A 15,271-nucleotide genomic window follows, 5' to 3' on the forward strand; every position below is an offset into this window, starting at 1 on the left:
AGTGAAAAGCTCGAATCCTACAACCTTTGGGAAGTGCCACCCCAGGCCCCGTTTCAGATAACTGCAAAAATCCACGTTAAATTTTCAGAAATGAAAAATTGAACACACATCTCAAACTGTGTTGGCAATTGCACCTTGTGATTGAATTGAATGATCGGTGGGCCCAATAGACTCTAATTTCTGGCATCGTCCCAAACTATCCAACCCATTATGAACATTTTCTTCTACATTTTTGCCTCAATAAAAAGCCCACTACTTACTGCACCCAAACAACATCACGTTGCTCTTAAGCCCACCCCCATTCAGATATTTGATACTTCAAAACTTAGTAAGAATATTTCTATCCCACACGCACAAATGTCACGCTTCAACTTGTATTATATGCAACTCCACTTTTAACTTAAAACTTAATTTAGATATATTCTTAATTTTAGAAAGAAAAGCACTTATCAATTACTCATCAACGCATGATATGAAAAATGTGATAGAAGATCTACGTTATTATTCTAAGCCCACATACATGAATGGACTATTTCCTACTTTCTCAAGTCATTTGGGATGGCATATAGTTCGATTCCTTAGCCAAATGATTGGCCATGCGATATGATCAAATGTATTGTCTAGTTGACTCTTAAATTTAATGAATTTGTTTTACGTATCACAAGATATAAACTATTCAAATTTTTTGTTATGATTAACATGATATGCGTGCCAATATCGATATCATTCAATTGAGGACGTTTATATAAATTGTCGATTAGAATGTCTTTAATTGGTTTAGTATTTTAGGCCCTATTTACTTTGTGATATGAGCTATCTGAATTGACAATTATATATATTATACTATGTTTATTTGAATTATTTGAATTGAATAACTCAACTCATAATAATTTGGAGTAGCCCTCAAATATAAAAATTGAACCTCTATAATATAAAATAAATACTTTATAAAAAATATCTCAAATAATTTATCGATCCTAATAATAAAAAATAAACAATAAGTCTATAGTTACGGTAATGTGTGAGTGAAAGATTTGGAAGTTAGTGCAATTTCAATTTTATAAGGGTTATATGCAATTATGGAACTCGGAGTTCCAAACTCTCCGTACTTCTCCGGGTTTCCTCCTATTTTCACACGTTTACCGACAAACTGACGTCACCCGATGTTCCCGCCAAAATCAGAAGCAACCATTCCGCACGGCGGCGGCGCGGCGGATAAAGTGGTCGTGGCCGTGAAAGCGGAGAAGGTCATCTCCAAGGCCGCCTTGGCTTGGGCTCTCACCCATGCGGCCTGCTCCGGCGACGGCATTACGCTCCTCGCCATCTTTTCCGGCAACAAGGGTGGTATATTTACTCAAGCTGAATTTCGTTGAAAGACATGATTTTTCTTTTTAAAGTGGATAAATAGTTTGTTGCTTTTACTGCTTGTAGTCGAGTCTTGGAGATTATTTATTGTTACAGGAAGCTTTGTGTAATGTGTACGTTCGTCTGAAAAGCAGGCGGGAGGAGATTTTTGGGAATTCCTCGATTGAAAGGGAACTGTCGGAGCTTCGATCCGGCTAAGCTGCCGGAACGAATTTGTCAGATCTCTGAGTCTTGCTCTCAGATGGTTCTTCAACTTCAGGACCGAATACAGGTACTGAATTAAGTACTCTTATTTGCATCATTTTATAATTTTTTTCGTTTCTGTTTGTATTTTTCGGGTATGCTTAGTACTTTAAATTTACTGCATTTACCAAGAAGGAAGTTGGATTGCCGTGGTTATCTGGATTATCAAGTGAAGTTAAAGGAAATGATGAATAAATCTGTGCAGAAACTGTGTTTATGTAATTTGATTCAGTATTGGAGATTTTGGAAGGTTTTTTCAGGTTGTAAAGATGTTGAATTTGGTCGTCTGCTCATTATGATAAGGTTACTTGAGATGTGCCTTGAAAAAAGCTTATGATTGATAATGCATAATTGAGTTCCCAAGGGATTGTGAAATCTCTTTTTGCATGTGTAATCAGCTTTTTATGATTTTCTGCTGATGATATTCATGGTGTATACATACTTTTTCTTACCCTTGGTAATAGAGCCCTATTGATATACTTGAAGACAAGTAAAAGCTAATTTCTGAGTGCAAATAAGCCTTGACAATTACAACATGAATTGGATTCCTGAAACCCTCTCTTTGAGTTGAAGATGGCAATTCAACCTTTCATTGACATGTTGATGTAGCCCGTTTTGAAGATCATAAGAAATTTCTTTTCTGCCATAGTGAAAAAGCCAATTGCCACTTTGATGCAATGCATATCAATTCTACCAATAAGAATATATAATACTTTAGGGAACCCATAGCTACTGTCTGCCGGAACCCATGGTTGCTTCTGCTTTTATAAATGAATAGTAGCCCCTTTATATTTTAATTATAGTTACCTAACTACTTTTTGGTTCATTAGATGTGCATGGACTTGATGGTAATCTTATCCAATCTTGTAGCCATTGCCTGATGGAGTAGGTAGCCCATATGTGGCTCTTAGATTCCATTTTAAATGCAAATTATTGTAATTTTTCCATCTGTCTGTAGGTTTTAATCTTGGCTGCTGACTATGAGCTTAAACTTGCTAATTGTTATTAGCAAAAAGGATAATCAGTTGCATATGTGAACGTCGTTATGGTGGTTGGTTTTTGTAGGTCAGAGTGCGGATCAAGGTTGTATCAGCCATGTCTGCTGGTGCTGTTGCTGCTGAAGCAAAGAGTTATGCAGCCAATTGGGTCATATTGGACAAGTAAATCACATATATGTTTGTATATACCTCTAACCGATATACTGAGTCCTCAGAGCTGAGTTAGATATATTACAGACTGAGATTAACTCTTTGCTAAGCCAAATTTGGGTACAATTAAATAGTACTGTTTTGGTTCTTTGGTCTTTATGCAATGTCGAAATAAGTCTTTGCATTTGTGTGATTTGAGTTTGAATTCACGGATAACGCATTATTGGTGTTATTCCCATAAGACAGGAAACTGAAGCGAGAGATGAAGCATTGCATGAATGAACTGCATTGCAATATTGTAGTTATGAAGGGTGCCCAGCCAAAAGTTCTCCGGCTCAATCTAGCAAGGTCAAATGATCTTCAAACACCCTTTTATTCAGCTGCTTCATCGCCTACTAAGGACAGCAATAAGTTCTACACCCACATTATGAAGCATACGACCCCTGTCAGCAGCCCTGAGGATCCCAACACTTCCTACACAAGAACCTCAGGCGAAAATTCATTATCAAGTCCTGACACAGGGTCTTGTATCTATGTTGTGTATGAAGAAAATCCCCTTTATGAAGGATTAAGTAGAGGTAAAAGCCTGCCTAGTAGACTTGAGACACCGGACCATCCAGGGGCAAGAAGAATGTGTTTTTCAGGAACCCCAGAATCTGAAACTTTAAGGAATCATAGAAATCACGCCGATAATGAGCATGGTCCAGGAAGTGGAAACCAGAATAACATCTCTAGAACTTCATCTACCTTTGCCAGAACTGAAATGTTTGATTTGATCCAATATAGAGATGACGAAATGGTAGGAGGAACTGAATTGGATAAAAAATCTGATGGAGATTGTGTGTACAACTCTAGCATTCGGGGAGCTGTCTCTTTAGGTAAAACTTCCTTGCTGCCTCCTCCTTTATGTACACATTGTAAATCCAAGGCTCCAGCATTTGGAAAACCCCCAAAGCAGTTTAATTACAGAGAACTAGAGGAAGCTACAGATTATTTCTCAGACAAAAATTTTGTAGCAGAAGGTGGGTTTGGTTTGGTTCATAGAGGGATTCTGAGGAATGGGTTGGTCATTGCTGTGAAACAACTGAAGTTTGCTGGCCCTCAACGAGATGCTGATTTCTGCAGGGAAGTTCGCGTACTGAGTTGTGCCCAGCATAGAAATGTGGTGTTGCTTATTGGTTACTGCATTGAGAGGAAGAAGAGATTATTGGTGTATGAATACATATGTAATCGCTCATTGGACTTCCATTTACATGGTATCTTCTGTTTACTTTATGATTTATATCTGACATGCCACACAATCTGCTAGTTCAATCACTGATTGTGGCACCCTGCAGCGATTTGAATTTTGTTTCATACCTTCAGTTGCAGGAAATGAAAAGTCAGTTCTTGATTGGCAAGCACGTTTAAAGATAGCTGTCGGGACTGCAAGAGGATTACGGTATCTTCATGAAGATTGCAGAGTAGGATGTATAGTTCACAGAAACTTGCGGCCAAACAACATCCTCCTAACTCATGATTTCGAACCTCTGGTAAAATTCTGTCAGTGTTCTATAACTCAGTAAGAAATTCGGATGAGTAAACAGAGCGTATTCAATGTTACTTATTCAGATACTGAGAGATCAGTGCAAGTGAAATCAGATTAATGGATCTTTAGATGTACATGTCTGATGTGATACTGTCAATTAAGAAACAATCCAGTATTAATTCTGTCTTGACATTTTATCTTTAGCAATTACTTTATATGTTCTTTTATATCAGGTTGCTGATTTTGGACTGGCAAGATTGCACAGTGAGGAGGAGTTCTGTGATAGCAACCAGGAAGTTGGAACTCCAGGGTAAAATGCAGGTTTCCTAGTATATTAGTGAGCTTCCTATATGACTATCTATTTCTTGTATCAGTTGTTTAATTGAATCTGAGAATCAAGCAAGGAAGACTATTTTCAATTCACTATGTGCAAGAAATACTGATATTTGATGTAATTACATATTTCGCTGGAATCAAGTTGGTCCCATATTCTTTTGATCATTTTCTGGATCTTTCTTTTATGCCCTTAGGTATCTTGCACCAGAATATTTCAGTGGTGGGAAAATGACTGAGAAAGTTGATATATATGCATTTGGCCTGGTATTGCTAGAGCTAATCACCGGCCCACGAGCCCATGACTTGCAGTGCTGCTCCGCATACCAAATTTTGCTAGATCATATCCATGCTTTGGCTAAGATGGAACCGCTACATATCTTGGCTTACAACCATCAATTGCTGGACCCTCACTTGGCATCAAACCAACTCCAAGTTTTACCCTATGAGCTTCATGCAATGGGATGTGCTGCCTCATTGTGCCTACAGCAAGATCCTGACTTAAGACCGCCCATGTCAAAGGTCTCGTTCTTAGTATTTATTTAAGCATAATAGAATTAATGGTTTTTATCTAGTTAGTTTCTCTTTTATTCATCCAAACTCATCAATTTTCTTTTAGCTGGCATATATACAAGAGATTTAACAAGTGAATTTGCTTCTTAATTTTAGGTAGTCAAAATGCTAGAAGGAGGAAGCCCAGTTACTCCCCTGGCTTTGGACTTGTGCATAGTTGGTTGTAGCAATGGGCATTCTCATGACAAGTTGCGGCAGTAGTTGTATTAATTTACTTCTCACTGTCTTCTTTTTACTTAATTGCAAGTAGTACAGCAGTTAGTCCATTATTGTAAGAAGCCACATGCAGATAAGGAGTATTAAAGATCAACGTTCTTCATTTTTGAAGTCATTCTTGTGAGTGATATTAGAACAGTATATCTGATTGCATATGATTTTTGTGCCTCAATATCAGCTTGGATGGATAACTGATCTTTTGTCAGAAGACAAGTCGCATTGTTGGTTCCATATAGTAAGGTCTTTCTTAATTTAGTCTCATATATTACGCTTTTCTCATATTGCATGCCATATGAAAAATTTTCTCAATGGTAGTCCTTACGTGCATTTTTCGTCCAATAATTAATGAAAAAAGCTAACGATTCTATTAATTATTGGACGAAAATTGTACTTGAGGATTAAAATTTCAACTTATAAAATTCAATATGAAAAAATTATGACAAAAGAGAATAAACTGAAAAAAAACTTTATATAATATATGAGACAAAAAATGCGAATTTTCCTTTGACATAACATCGTTGTGTATGAGGTTGATTATATTTTATGTTGGATCTGTCTAATTAAAGGGCTTACTACTTTACAACTGGGCGAAGTTGATGGGAAGCACGAACAGTTTAACTAATACAAGCTGATTAATAATGGTCAGGAACTCTTTCATGGAGAACCTCAGAACTGTATTGTTAGATATATTAATAGATATGGACAATAACCCTTCTAACAATGTGCCAACTCAAATTCTATGCACTTCACATTCTACATCTGAAATTGGTATTCTATTTTAAGTAAAATGTATTCTTTGGTAGTATTGACATAATATTGAAATATCGATGTGACAAATTTATTTCATCAATTTTTTATTTTTTTGCTTTTTTTTTTCACGTGAGAATTGAAACTACATCTCATGATGTGATTTCGAAAACTAAAATTCTCCAACTCGTAGGCCTGTTCTATTTTGTGGTATAAAATAAATGAGTGATCATATAAATCGAAATTAAATGTATAGTAAAAACCCGAGAATAGCTGTAGTTAGTATACTTTGATCATGTTGGTTGTATAATATTTATTTTGTTATATAATAGTAGTGTAGATGTGAAATAACCTTATTACATATTTAATTTTAGCTCATTGATGCACATGTGGGAGCAATTGAGGGGACACAGGTAACTTGCTATGCTAAAATTTTGACAAAATCGACATTCCAAGTCCTTGTCCGATTCTACTCCAATGACAGATAACTCAATGCATCTAACTTGATGGATTGAGTTATTCATTTCTAAACAATAATTAGACTTGAATTTCTTTATAATTATATGGTAAGTATAATACACTTACTTTGTGATTAATAGAGAGTTCAAGTAAAATGATCAATCACGCAACAAATATATCATACTTGCTCTACAATTGATTTGTTTGGCAAAACTTGATCCGCGTAAGAATTTTTTCGTGAGGTTACCACCCCTTCAAAGTTTAAAAGGATAGAACTTATGGTTTTGTCCATTATATTATAATACATGACACATGTATAAAATATTATTTTAAACATATAAATAACTTAAATTTCTTATTTAATATGTATAAATATAAGAGAGACGTTAATTTATGAGCAGTAGATGTTGAACATTTGCTCACATCTGAGTCTCGTGAAACACATCATTGTCGGGTTTGAGGTTTCCTTATATCTTTTGAGACGAAAACTTTACTATGAAAGATGTCGGATAAGGATTTTCATACACCAACTCTTGACTTTATACTCAATCTACTCTGTCCAAACTCAAAAACTAATAGGGTAACTACAGTACAGATACTTTTATGTAATAAAATACAAATATGGACCTAATGCATATTATAAGGCTTAAATGTATTTCTAATTTGGTAATTTAAATTATTTGACGTTTTTGTCCTTTAATATTCTATTGTAGTATTTTGATTCTACATCTTTTTAGTTTTCATAATTTCGCTACTTTTTTTGCTTGAGTTTATATTTTTCGTCAAAAAAATACATGTAATCTCAAGTGACATTTTAAAATTAGTGATCTTGTTCCTATTGGCTCATTTTTTGCCAGCATTTTTGCCCTTTGATTTTCTAGGATAACATTTTGGTTCTATATCTTTTTAATTTTTACGATTTCAATCATTTTTTTCCACTGGAATTAATCCATCTCGCCGATGAAAGTGAACTCCAGCAAAAAAAGGGTTGAGATCACGTAAACTAAAAAGATTTGGAATCAAAATACTATCCTATAAAATTAAAGGACGAAAACGCTAAATATCTTAAATTACGGGACAAAAATATACATACAACTCTTAATATAATTACACTTGTTATTAGTTAATTATATGTTTAGATTGCGTCAAATGTGAAATCTGAACTATAAACTTTTTCAATTCAAAATATTATTTATTTAAATGCATCTAGCTAGCTAGCAACTTGAAATGGTATTAGGATACATCTCGCATGCGTGTCACGCTCTACATATGTTTCCAAATATGAAATATACTTAATATGGTTTATTATAATCTGTGGCACTTACTGGAACACACAGCTACACTACATATATAAAAATATTATTTTACAGTAAATATGTATGACTTATGCTACTTGTAGAGATTTCGGGAGACATTGATATATTTATATATATGTAATAATTATTGAAAGGCAGTGTAAGAAAATGGTATGCATTTCACCACTGCTGGTAAGTCATACAATTCATGCAGTAGGTAGGCATGTTTCTTGATACCATGTCTTGTGTTCAGCCTGAAATTATTATCATGCCCCAAGAAAATTTCAATTTCAAGAATCTATAAAAAGGATGATTTTTTATCACTATAGTTAATTATTATTATAAAAAAAATTAAAAAGGGATGAATCAAGCGTTATCGATCGCGGATATACAACGGTCGTCAATCGTTGTTTTACTAAGTAAAGTCACAAGACAAAATAGGATGGAAAAATGATTGTTTTTCAAATTAACCGCAATTCAATCAACTTTAACGTTCCACCAATAGAAAAGAAGATAAACGTAAAAAATAATAATAATAATTTAAGGTTCAGAAACTCATCTTCGATCAAATTTTTTGAGAGCTAAAAACACATAAGTGACTATATTAAAAAATCAAAATTGTAACTATCCCAAAATTATTACAATGGAATTAATCCATGATGTGCGCTTATTAAAACCAGAAGTAGTTATCAGTAATCGATCTATGTAGCTTAACAATTATTTCTTGTTCTAAGTACACCAAACAATTATTTAAATAAAGAGGTAGCTTAACCAATTCCACAATATTTCAGCTATTGACAACATGTGTAAAATAAGAATTATGAGAGAGAGAAAGGGAAGGAAATTAATTAAAATAAGTTATCTAATCAAGAAAACAAATTATTCTATGCAACTGATCAATCAACCTCCCTTATCCCACATGATTAACTCATAATTTACAATGCCACTCATCTTCTTACTCTTCTTCCATCAAATTTAAATTTAACTGAAAAAAAAAAAAAAAGACATCTTAATCCTCAAACCACGGATCAAACAGTACTTATCAAGATTGTGAAAAACTGAAACTCATTACATTACAGTCTTAGATTAATACTTCGGAGGTGGTACAGAATCCCAGTTGTAATCTCCAACTTTGTGCTGTCCTAAACCCAATTCCGGCGCCGTCTCCGACACGCTCCACACTTTCACTGATTTATCAAGACTCCCACTATAAACCACCCATTTCTTCTCGCCGCCGGCACTGGACCCCTTGTCCTCCTCCACCGCCAGGCACTTCACCGGCCCCGTGTGCCCCGACAACACTGAGAGGCAAGTATGCACCCCGCCCTCCTTCCTCCACACGCATATCGTTTTATCAGCTGAGCCACTGAACACCAAATTCCCCGCCGCCGCCAGGCAGAGCACCGCCAGCTTGTGGCCCTTCAGCACGCCGCCGTGCGAGAACTGCTTCTCTAACTCCCAGAAATTTACTAGCCCGTCCGACGAGCCGCAGTACAGAACCGAACCCGACGCGTTGACGGCCAATGCCGTGACGGCGCACTCCTGGCTGAGGAGCGTCTGCGTTAGGTTGTGCTTGATGACCTTCCCTTTATGTTCCCTCGTCCATACTTTAACAGTGCCGTCGGCAGAGCCGGTGTAGACTATCCCATCGATGCTCGACACGACGGAGTTTACAGCGTCGTCGTGAGCCTTGACGGATTCAATACATTTCGAATTCTCCACCTTCCATACCTTGAAAGTTCTGTCCCAGGAAGCGGAATAAAGGAGTCCTTTCTCTTGGTTCATGCTCAGGCAAGAAATGGCGTCCGTGTGCTTGATCCAGAGCGCAGTTCGTTTACTTTTGACCTCCACGTAATTCCTCGGCCTGATAGAGGCTTTGAATATGTCGAAAAACGTGGGCATAGTGCCAACACGTTTATGGACGCTGGGATTCTTGGGATTGAATTTCCAAACACGAACCTTGCCGTCCTGGTGACCGGTGAAAATCTTGTCGCCGGAGATGATAATGGCCTTGACGAGTCCACTGTTGGATTTGAAGGCAGAGAATTCCTGCATGTCCTTCCAGACGCGGATGTTCTTGCTGTCGGAGCCGGTGTAGAGGAGGTCGTTCTTTGCAGCAAGGGAGTAAATATGGCCCTCCTCGCGGACGAGGGAGCCGATGAGGCCACTTTGAGGGACGTTCTGGGGGCCAGTTTCCGAGAAATTGGACCAAGGCGACTTAGCAAAGGGCGAGGTTTGGTTCCAGGGAGACATCATCATGGGGGAGCAATCACCGCTGAGGCGATTGGGATCATAGCCAGAGAAGCTGCTGTTCCTATTAGCGAAGTCATCGGCGTCGCTGGAGGCGGCGGAGGAGGACGAAATGTTGGGATCCGAGCGAACCATGTAGCCTTTCTTGGAAGATATATGATTGTTGGCTTCTGCAAACACTGTTGGCCGGAATTGGTTTTCTAACATTCCAAAGAATCTGTGAAACTGAGGGAGAAGTAAAAGAAAGAAGAAGAAGTGATGAAGAGGAAGAGAATAGAGAGAAACCCTGATGAGAGAAAATGGAGGAGTGGGGCGTGAGGAGGAGAGATTTTGTAGGAGGGAGAGAGTAGTCTGAGAGTGAAGGATAGGTGTTGGACATGTGTAAGGAGGAGTGGGGTATGTCTGTATGGATTTGTTCCGTGTAAGAGAATTTTGAGGTAATGGTAGTTTGATATGTATGGTCTTTTCATTTCTTAACACTAGTTTTTAATGATACGTATATTTTAAGTACATTTTCCGCCTTTTTCCATAATTGGTTTTGAATGTTCCATTTCCACCTAAGTATATGGGAATTTTACGCCACTCACAAGCACATATATAGATAGCTGTTAAAACAAAGATCCAGGACCAATTTGTATCCCCTCAATTAATTACATCACAAATATTAAGAATAATTACATCGGTTTTTTTAATGATTTAGTGTAATAAAATTTATTTGATTTGAAAAATTACATCTAATAGCATTGACGTTTGTTTTTGTTCAACAAATAAATCTATTCGTTATTTAAAATTCACAAAACTTGTTTATATAAGCAAAAAAATTTGAGTGAAATTCATATTCACCTCCAATTGACTGATTGTTAGTTTATTACATAGCAAATAAATATCTGCTCACATGCATTAGCTTGTGAAAATATATAAGTGTATTTTCGTCAGAAAATATCTGTTTGCCCTATATAATTTGTAAGTAAATTGACAGTAAATATGAATTTCTATTTAAATTTTTTTATTGATGTCAGCAAATTTCGTAAATTTAATTAACATATCTAATTTCCTGAATAAGTATACATATACATTACACTAAATTCGAAGAAAAGTGGCGATCATCCCTAACATTGTAAATCATATTTTTTTGATAAATTTATATGATTTAATTCGAACTCTAATGTAGGTAGTGCAGTGGATGCTTGTTGGACCTAGTAGAGTTGTTGGGACGCATGACATGCCATATATATTGAGGACAAGTTGTCATATAGAATACTGTTTTTGTAATTAACAAAGTGTAACTAGGCCACTCAACCCCTATCATCATAATAAAATTAATGCCACCATTTCCTAATAATACTTCAATTAGCTACCAATTCTTGTAATAATATAGTTTTTCAAAGTATATATATTGACTTTTTGGAGGGAAGGGGAGAGCTTCATTGACAATTACCGGTATTAATTAATTTCTATAAACTAATTATGTGGAATATTCTTCCTGTAAATAAAATAATTAATTAGAATATATATATATATATATATGGAACTAATTGTTCGGGTTTTCATCGCGTAAGGCTAAATTTAACAGCTCTTTGCTTTAGTAATTTTTTTGACCATCATTATAATGTTTTTTTTTATCTGTCGTCCGTTATTAAGATTGATTGTCAGGAATCATACTTATTTTTATAGTAATGTCATGATTCCTACGGACTATTTATGTTTGGGAAACATAATTATTTCTGACTTGAAATATTCCCACGTCAATTACTGTATTCGGAAAATACAAAAGTAGTGATAGATTAAGGAGTGATTTCATGTAGCTAGGTTCTTGGACATCCTTATGACCATGTTTACTTGTCAAATTAAGAATTAATTAATGTCACAATTTATTATAAAATAAGTATTTCAAAATAAATAAAAGTTGGGGTGTGAGCGACTTTTATTAGAGTTGGGGAGGGACAGTCCGTGTGGTTCACACCAATTGCATTCAAGCAAAGTCAAGTTATCCACTTGATGTCTACTACCAAACACAGTTTTGGGGGAAATGCGATTTCAACAATATTGTTGTCGACAAAACGTTACAGACAATACAAATTCATAGTCCGGCTGCTAAACAACGATTTACCAACATCCCTTCTACCCTCACTCGTATGTGGAACTCTAAAATACCTTAGACGTCGCCACCACTATTCCCTACTGCCTTGGCAAGTAACCTACGCCTATTGTTTGTATGCTATCGCAGGGCCATACTTGTCTATTAATTACTTATTTCAAATTCAATTAATTAATTAGGGTGATTTTTTTTCCCAAAAAAGGTTTTTAATTCTATAAGTATAGAAGGTGACAATTTGGGACATGTTGTAATTGATATTGACAATTTAGTCTTATAATTAAAGAAAATAATAATTCAAGGACAATTATAACCAAAAAATTATATAAGTGGTTGAAATCTCAGAATCAACATGTCACGTGCATAGTAAATGAGATTTTCCGATGAGATTGGTCAAAATTAATTGCCCTCAATTTGTGACGTTCGAGAAATTACATGACCAAATTGCAGAAACAGATATATATATATATAGGACAAAAAATACCACTACTTCATACTTATAAGAGTAAAACGATGATTTTTTTTTATATATATATGAATATACAAAAATAAAATTTTCTTGAACTAGTTATGAATATTCTTTCAAGTTTTGGGATGTTACCTTTAACCAAATTCATGTAAAAAGGCCAAATAATTGCCTGATATTATTTTCATACCTTTATATAAATTGCAAACCACAATGCTTTCACTTTATATAGGAAGGGAAATGGAGGTAGGAAAGAAAAGGGAACAGGGGCTCAAAACCCTAGGTTATTGGAGCTTCCACATAAAGCTATAATAATACAACAACTGGGAGGTGGAAAATTGACATCAATTGTTTGTCCATTACTCGTGTTTTTTCTTTAAATTTTTTCCCCCCGAATCGGCATATATATAAACAATCTTCCTTTTAACGGTTTTCTTAACTTGCTAGAACAAGCTGACAACATGGTCGGTAGGTATAGCACAAGTTCCTAGGTATCTCAAGAATTTGCCACGTCTTGATAATAACTATCTTTTCCTAGATTTGTTCCTAGTGCGTCCTGATTTTTTCCATTTATGTGAGATTCATGTGTTAATTTTTTTGATTGGATTGAGGGGGAATTATATGTTGTTGCAAGTAGAACTTCGCATCGAACTAAAACAAAAATTAATGTGGAATGGGAGCCCCCTCCAGATACTGACATTGCTTTCAAGGAAAGACAAATGCGTGGCGGCATTCATATTACGCGACCACCAAGGTTTCATTCGCCCTGCAACTGCAACAGAAATCTTTGCTCCTAATACTTCCATTGCCCAACTCCACGCAATTCAATTGGTAGTGGAAGAACTTAACACAAAAAATGTTGAATATGCTATCTTCCAATAGCTGAGGCCGATTTTGCTGCTCAATTAGACATTAAGGCGATCAAGAAAATCTGACCAAATGGGATTTCCGTAAGATCCTCAGGTTGTGTAATCGACACGGCTAAAGATGTTGCCACGTATTCAGGGTGTTTAGCAGCTGATCATGTTTATTCTGTCCTTGACTTTTGAGTCAGGTGGGAGAAGTAGTTGGTGTTTTGCGGACTACCATTGCATATGGATTCCCCATCTTTGGGCTTGAGTTGTCCTTTTAAGGTTTTTGTCTAGAAGAGGTGTTTTATGGACTGTTTATGCACGGGCCCCTTTTTGAGGAACATCATCAGTATCCATTCTCAATCATATCTTTGGGGATTTCACATTTGGTGGGCGGAATATGAAGCGCACATTTTCGGTCAAATTTTAAGGTTAGGCCAATTCACCCCTCCAACAAGTGCTCTTGACTTTGGGCCGTGAAGCCCAAGACCCACACTTGCACATTTTAGACCGAGTAAATTCAGTTAATATTTAGGTTTGGCAAATTGAGTTTCTCTCTCTCCCACTAATGGATTGGGTGTAAGAATATAGAATTAAGTCATGTTAGTTGGCTTCTGCGGTTTCTCCTACGAGCTCGACTCATTCTTGGTCATGTCCATTTTTGGAACATCAACATATAAAGTCACAAAAATGACTTTTCACTGTATGTGTTAATTCTTAAAAATGGTATCAAATTATTAAATGATATTTTAATATAATTAATTTCTATTGATAAGAACCTAATTAATTTCCTTAAAATCATCTTCCCTTCCCTTTCCAAACCACACGCACTTCATTGTCCATTTCCTACAGATGCATATGTTTACGCCCTCAAATGACAAAAACAATAGAATGATTACACTAATTAAGACAGTGAAACCGACTATGTCAGAGTGCAACACCATCCAACTTATGGGTAATTAATCCCCCCACCCATAAACAGAATCTAACCACCGACCACCTCCACCTATTTCTTTATTACATAAAATATTCCAATTTTATCTCCAAATCCAGCATATAAACCTCACCATTCCTGCATTAATCTTCCCATATTCTAAAACTCGACAGCAACAATGTGTTCTCTACTCCCCCAGAAACACCCTATCACTGACAACTCAGAGGTTGCTCAAAACAAAGATCAGGACGACGAAGATAACCCTGCTGGTCTCGTCACCAGTCACTTGTATCTGAAACCGGCCCACGCCACCGGGACACTGGACAAAGCGGTGGTGCTCCGCCGCATTCGCCACCGGAAGCGTGTCAACAAGGTGAAGTCCGCCGTGCAAGCTCTTCTTAGCTCGCCCTTCGCTTCCAACGCGGACGACAAGAAGACTTCGGTTGTTCGTATAAGATGGGCTGATGACGCTTTTGCTGCCCCTTAATTAATTCGAAATACTGTTGTTTTAAGTATATATATATATATATATATATATATGTGTGTGTGTGTGTGTATATGTATGTATCTCTGTGTGCGAGTGAAGTTGATTAAGACTGTATTGGAGTGTTTGAGCAGTAAAGATACATACGCTCCCCAAGTGCTTTGTAGTGCAAAGGATTTTCTAGTGTCAATTCTGATTTTTTTAAGCGATAAGATCACATCACTATATATATATTTTTAATGAATTAAATAATATATCCATTAAATCATTATATTAATATAAAC

At 36.2% G+C, this 15,271-nt stretch overlaps 1 protein-coding gene and 1 pseudogene across 4 annotated transcripts; one reads left to right on the forward strand and one right to left on the reverse strand.

The window, feature by feature from the left end:
* The first annotated feature begins 1,049 nt into the window (after positions 1–1,049).
* LOC105159194 (inactive protein kinase SELMODRAFT_444075) lies at positions 1,050–5,521 on the forward strand. 4 transcript variants are annotated; one of them, XM_011076166.3, is made up of 8 exons: positions 1,050–1,344; positions 1,497–1,636; positions 2,674–2,768; positions 3,003–4,012; positions 4,122–4,288; positions 4,518–4,594; positions 4,815–5,139; positions 5,287–5,521. In XM_011076166.3, exons 1-8 carry the CDS (start codon positions 1,164–1,166, stop codon positions 5,389–5,391), a joined length of 2,100 nt encoding a protein of 699 aa, XP_011074468.1. In that variant the 5' UTR covers positions 1,050–1,163; the 3' UTR covers positions 5,392–5,521. The 4 variants fall into 4 exon arrangements, with proteins under 4 accessions (XP_011074468.1, XP_011074469.1, XP_011074470.1 ...); XM_011076167.3 differs by having other exon boundaries at positions 1,051–1,344; positions 1,500–1,636; XM_011076168.3 differs by having other exon boundaries at positions 1,051–1,341; positions 1,500–1,636.
* A 3,100-nt stretch (positions 5,522–8,621) lies between these two features.
* LOC105159195 (protein JINGUBANG pseudogene) lies at positions 8,622–10,608 on the reverse strand (annotated as a pseudogene).
* Between the last annotated feature and the right edge of the window lie 4,663 nt (positions 10,609–15,271).

Source organism: Sesamum indicum, linkage group LG3 (genome assembly GCF_026168435.1).
Source record: "Sesamum indicum cultivar Baizhima isolate 11 linkage group LG3, ASM2616843v1, whole genome shotgun sequence".
Taxonomy (NCBI): domain Eukaryota; kingdom Viridiplantae; phylum Streptophyta; class Magnoliopsida; order Lamiales; family Pedaliaceae; genus Sesamum; species Sesamum indicum.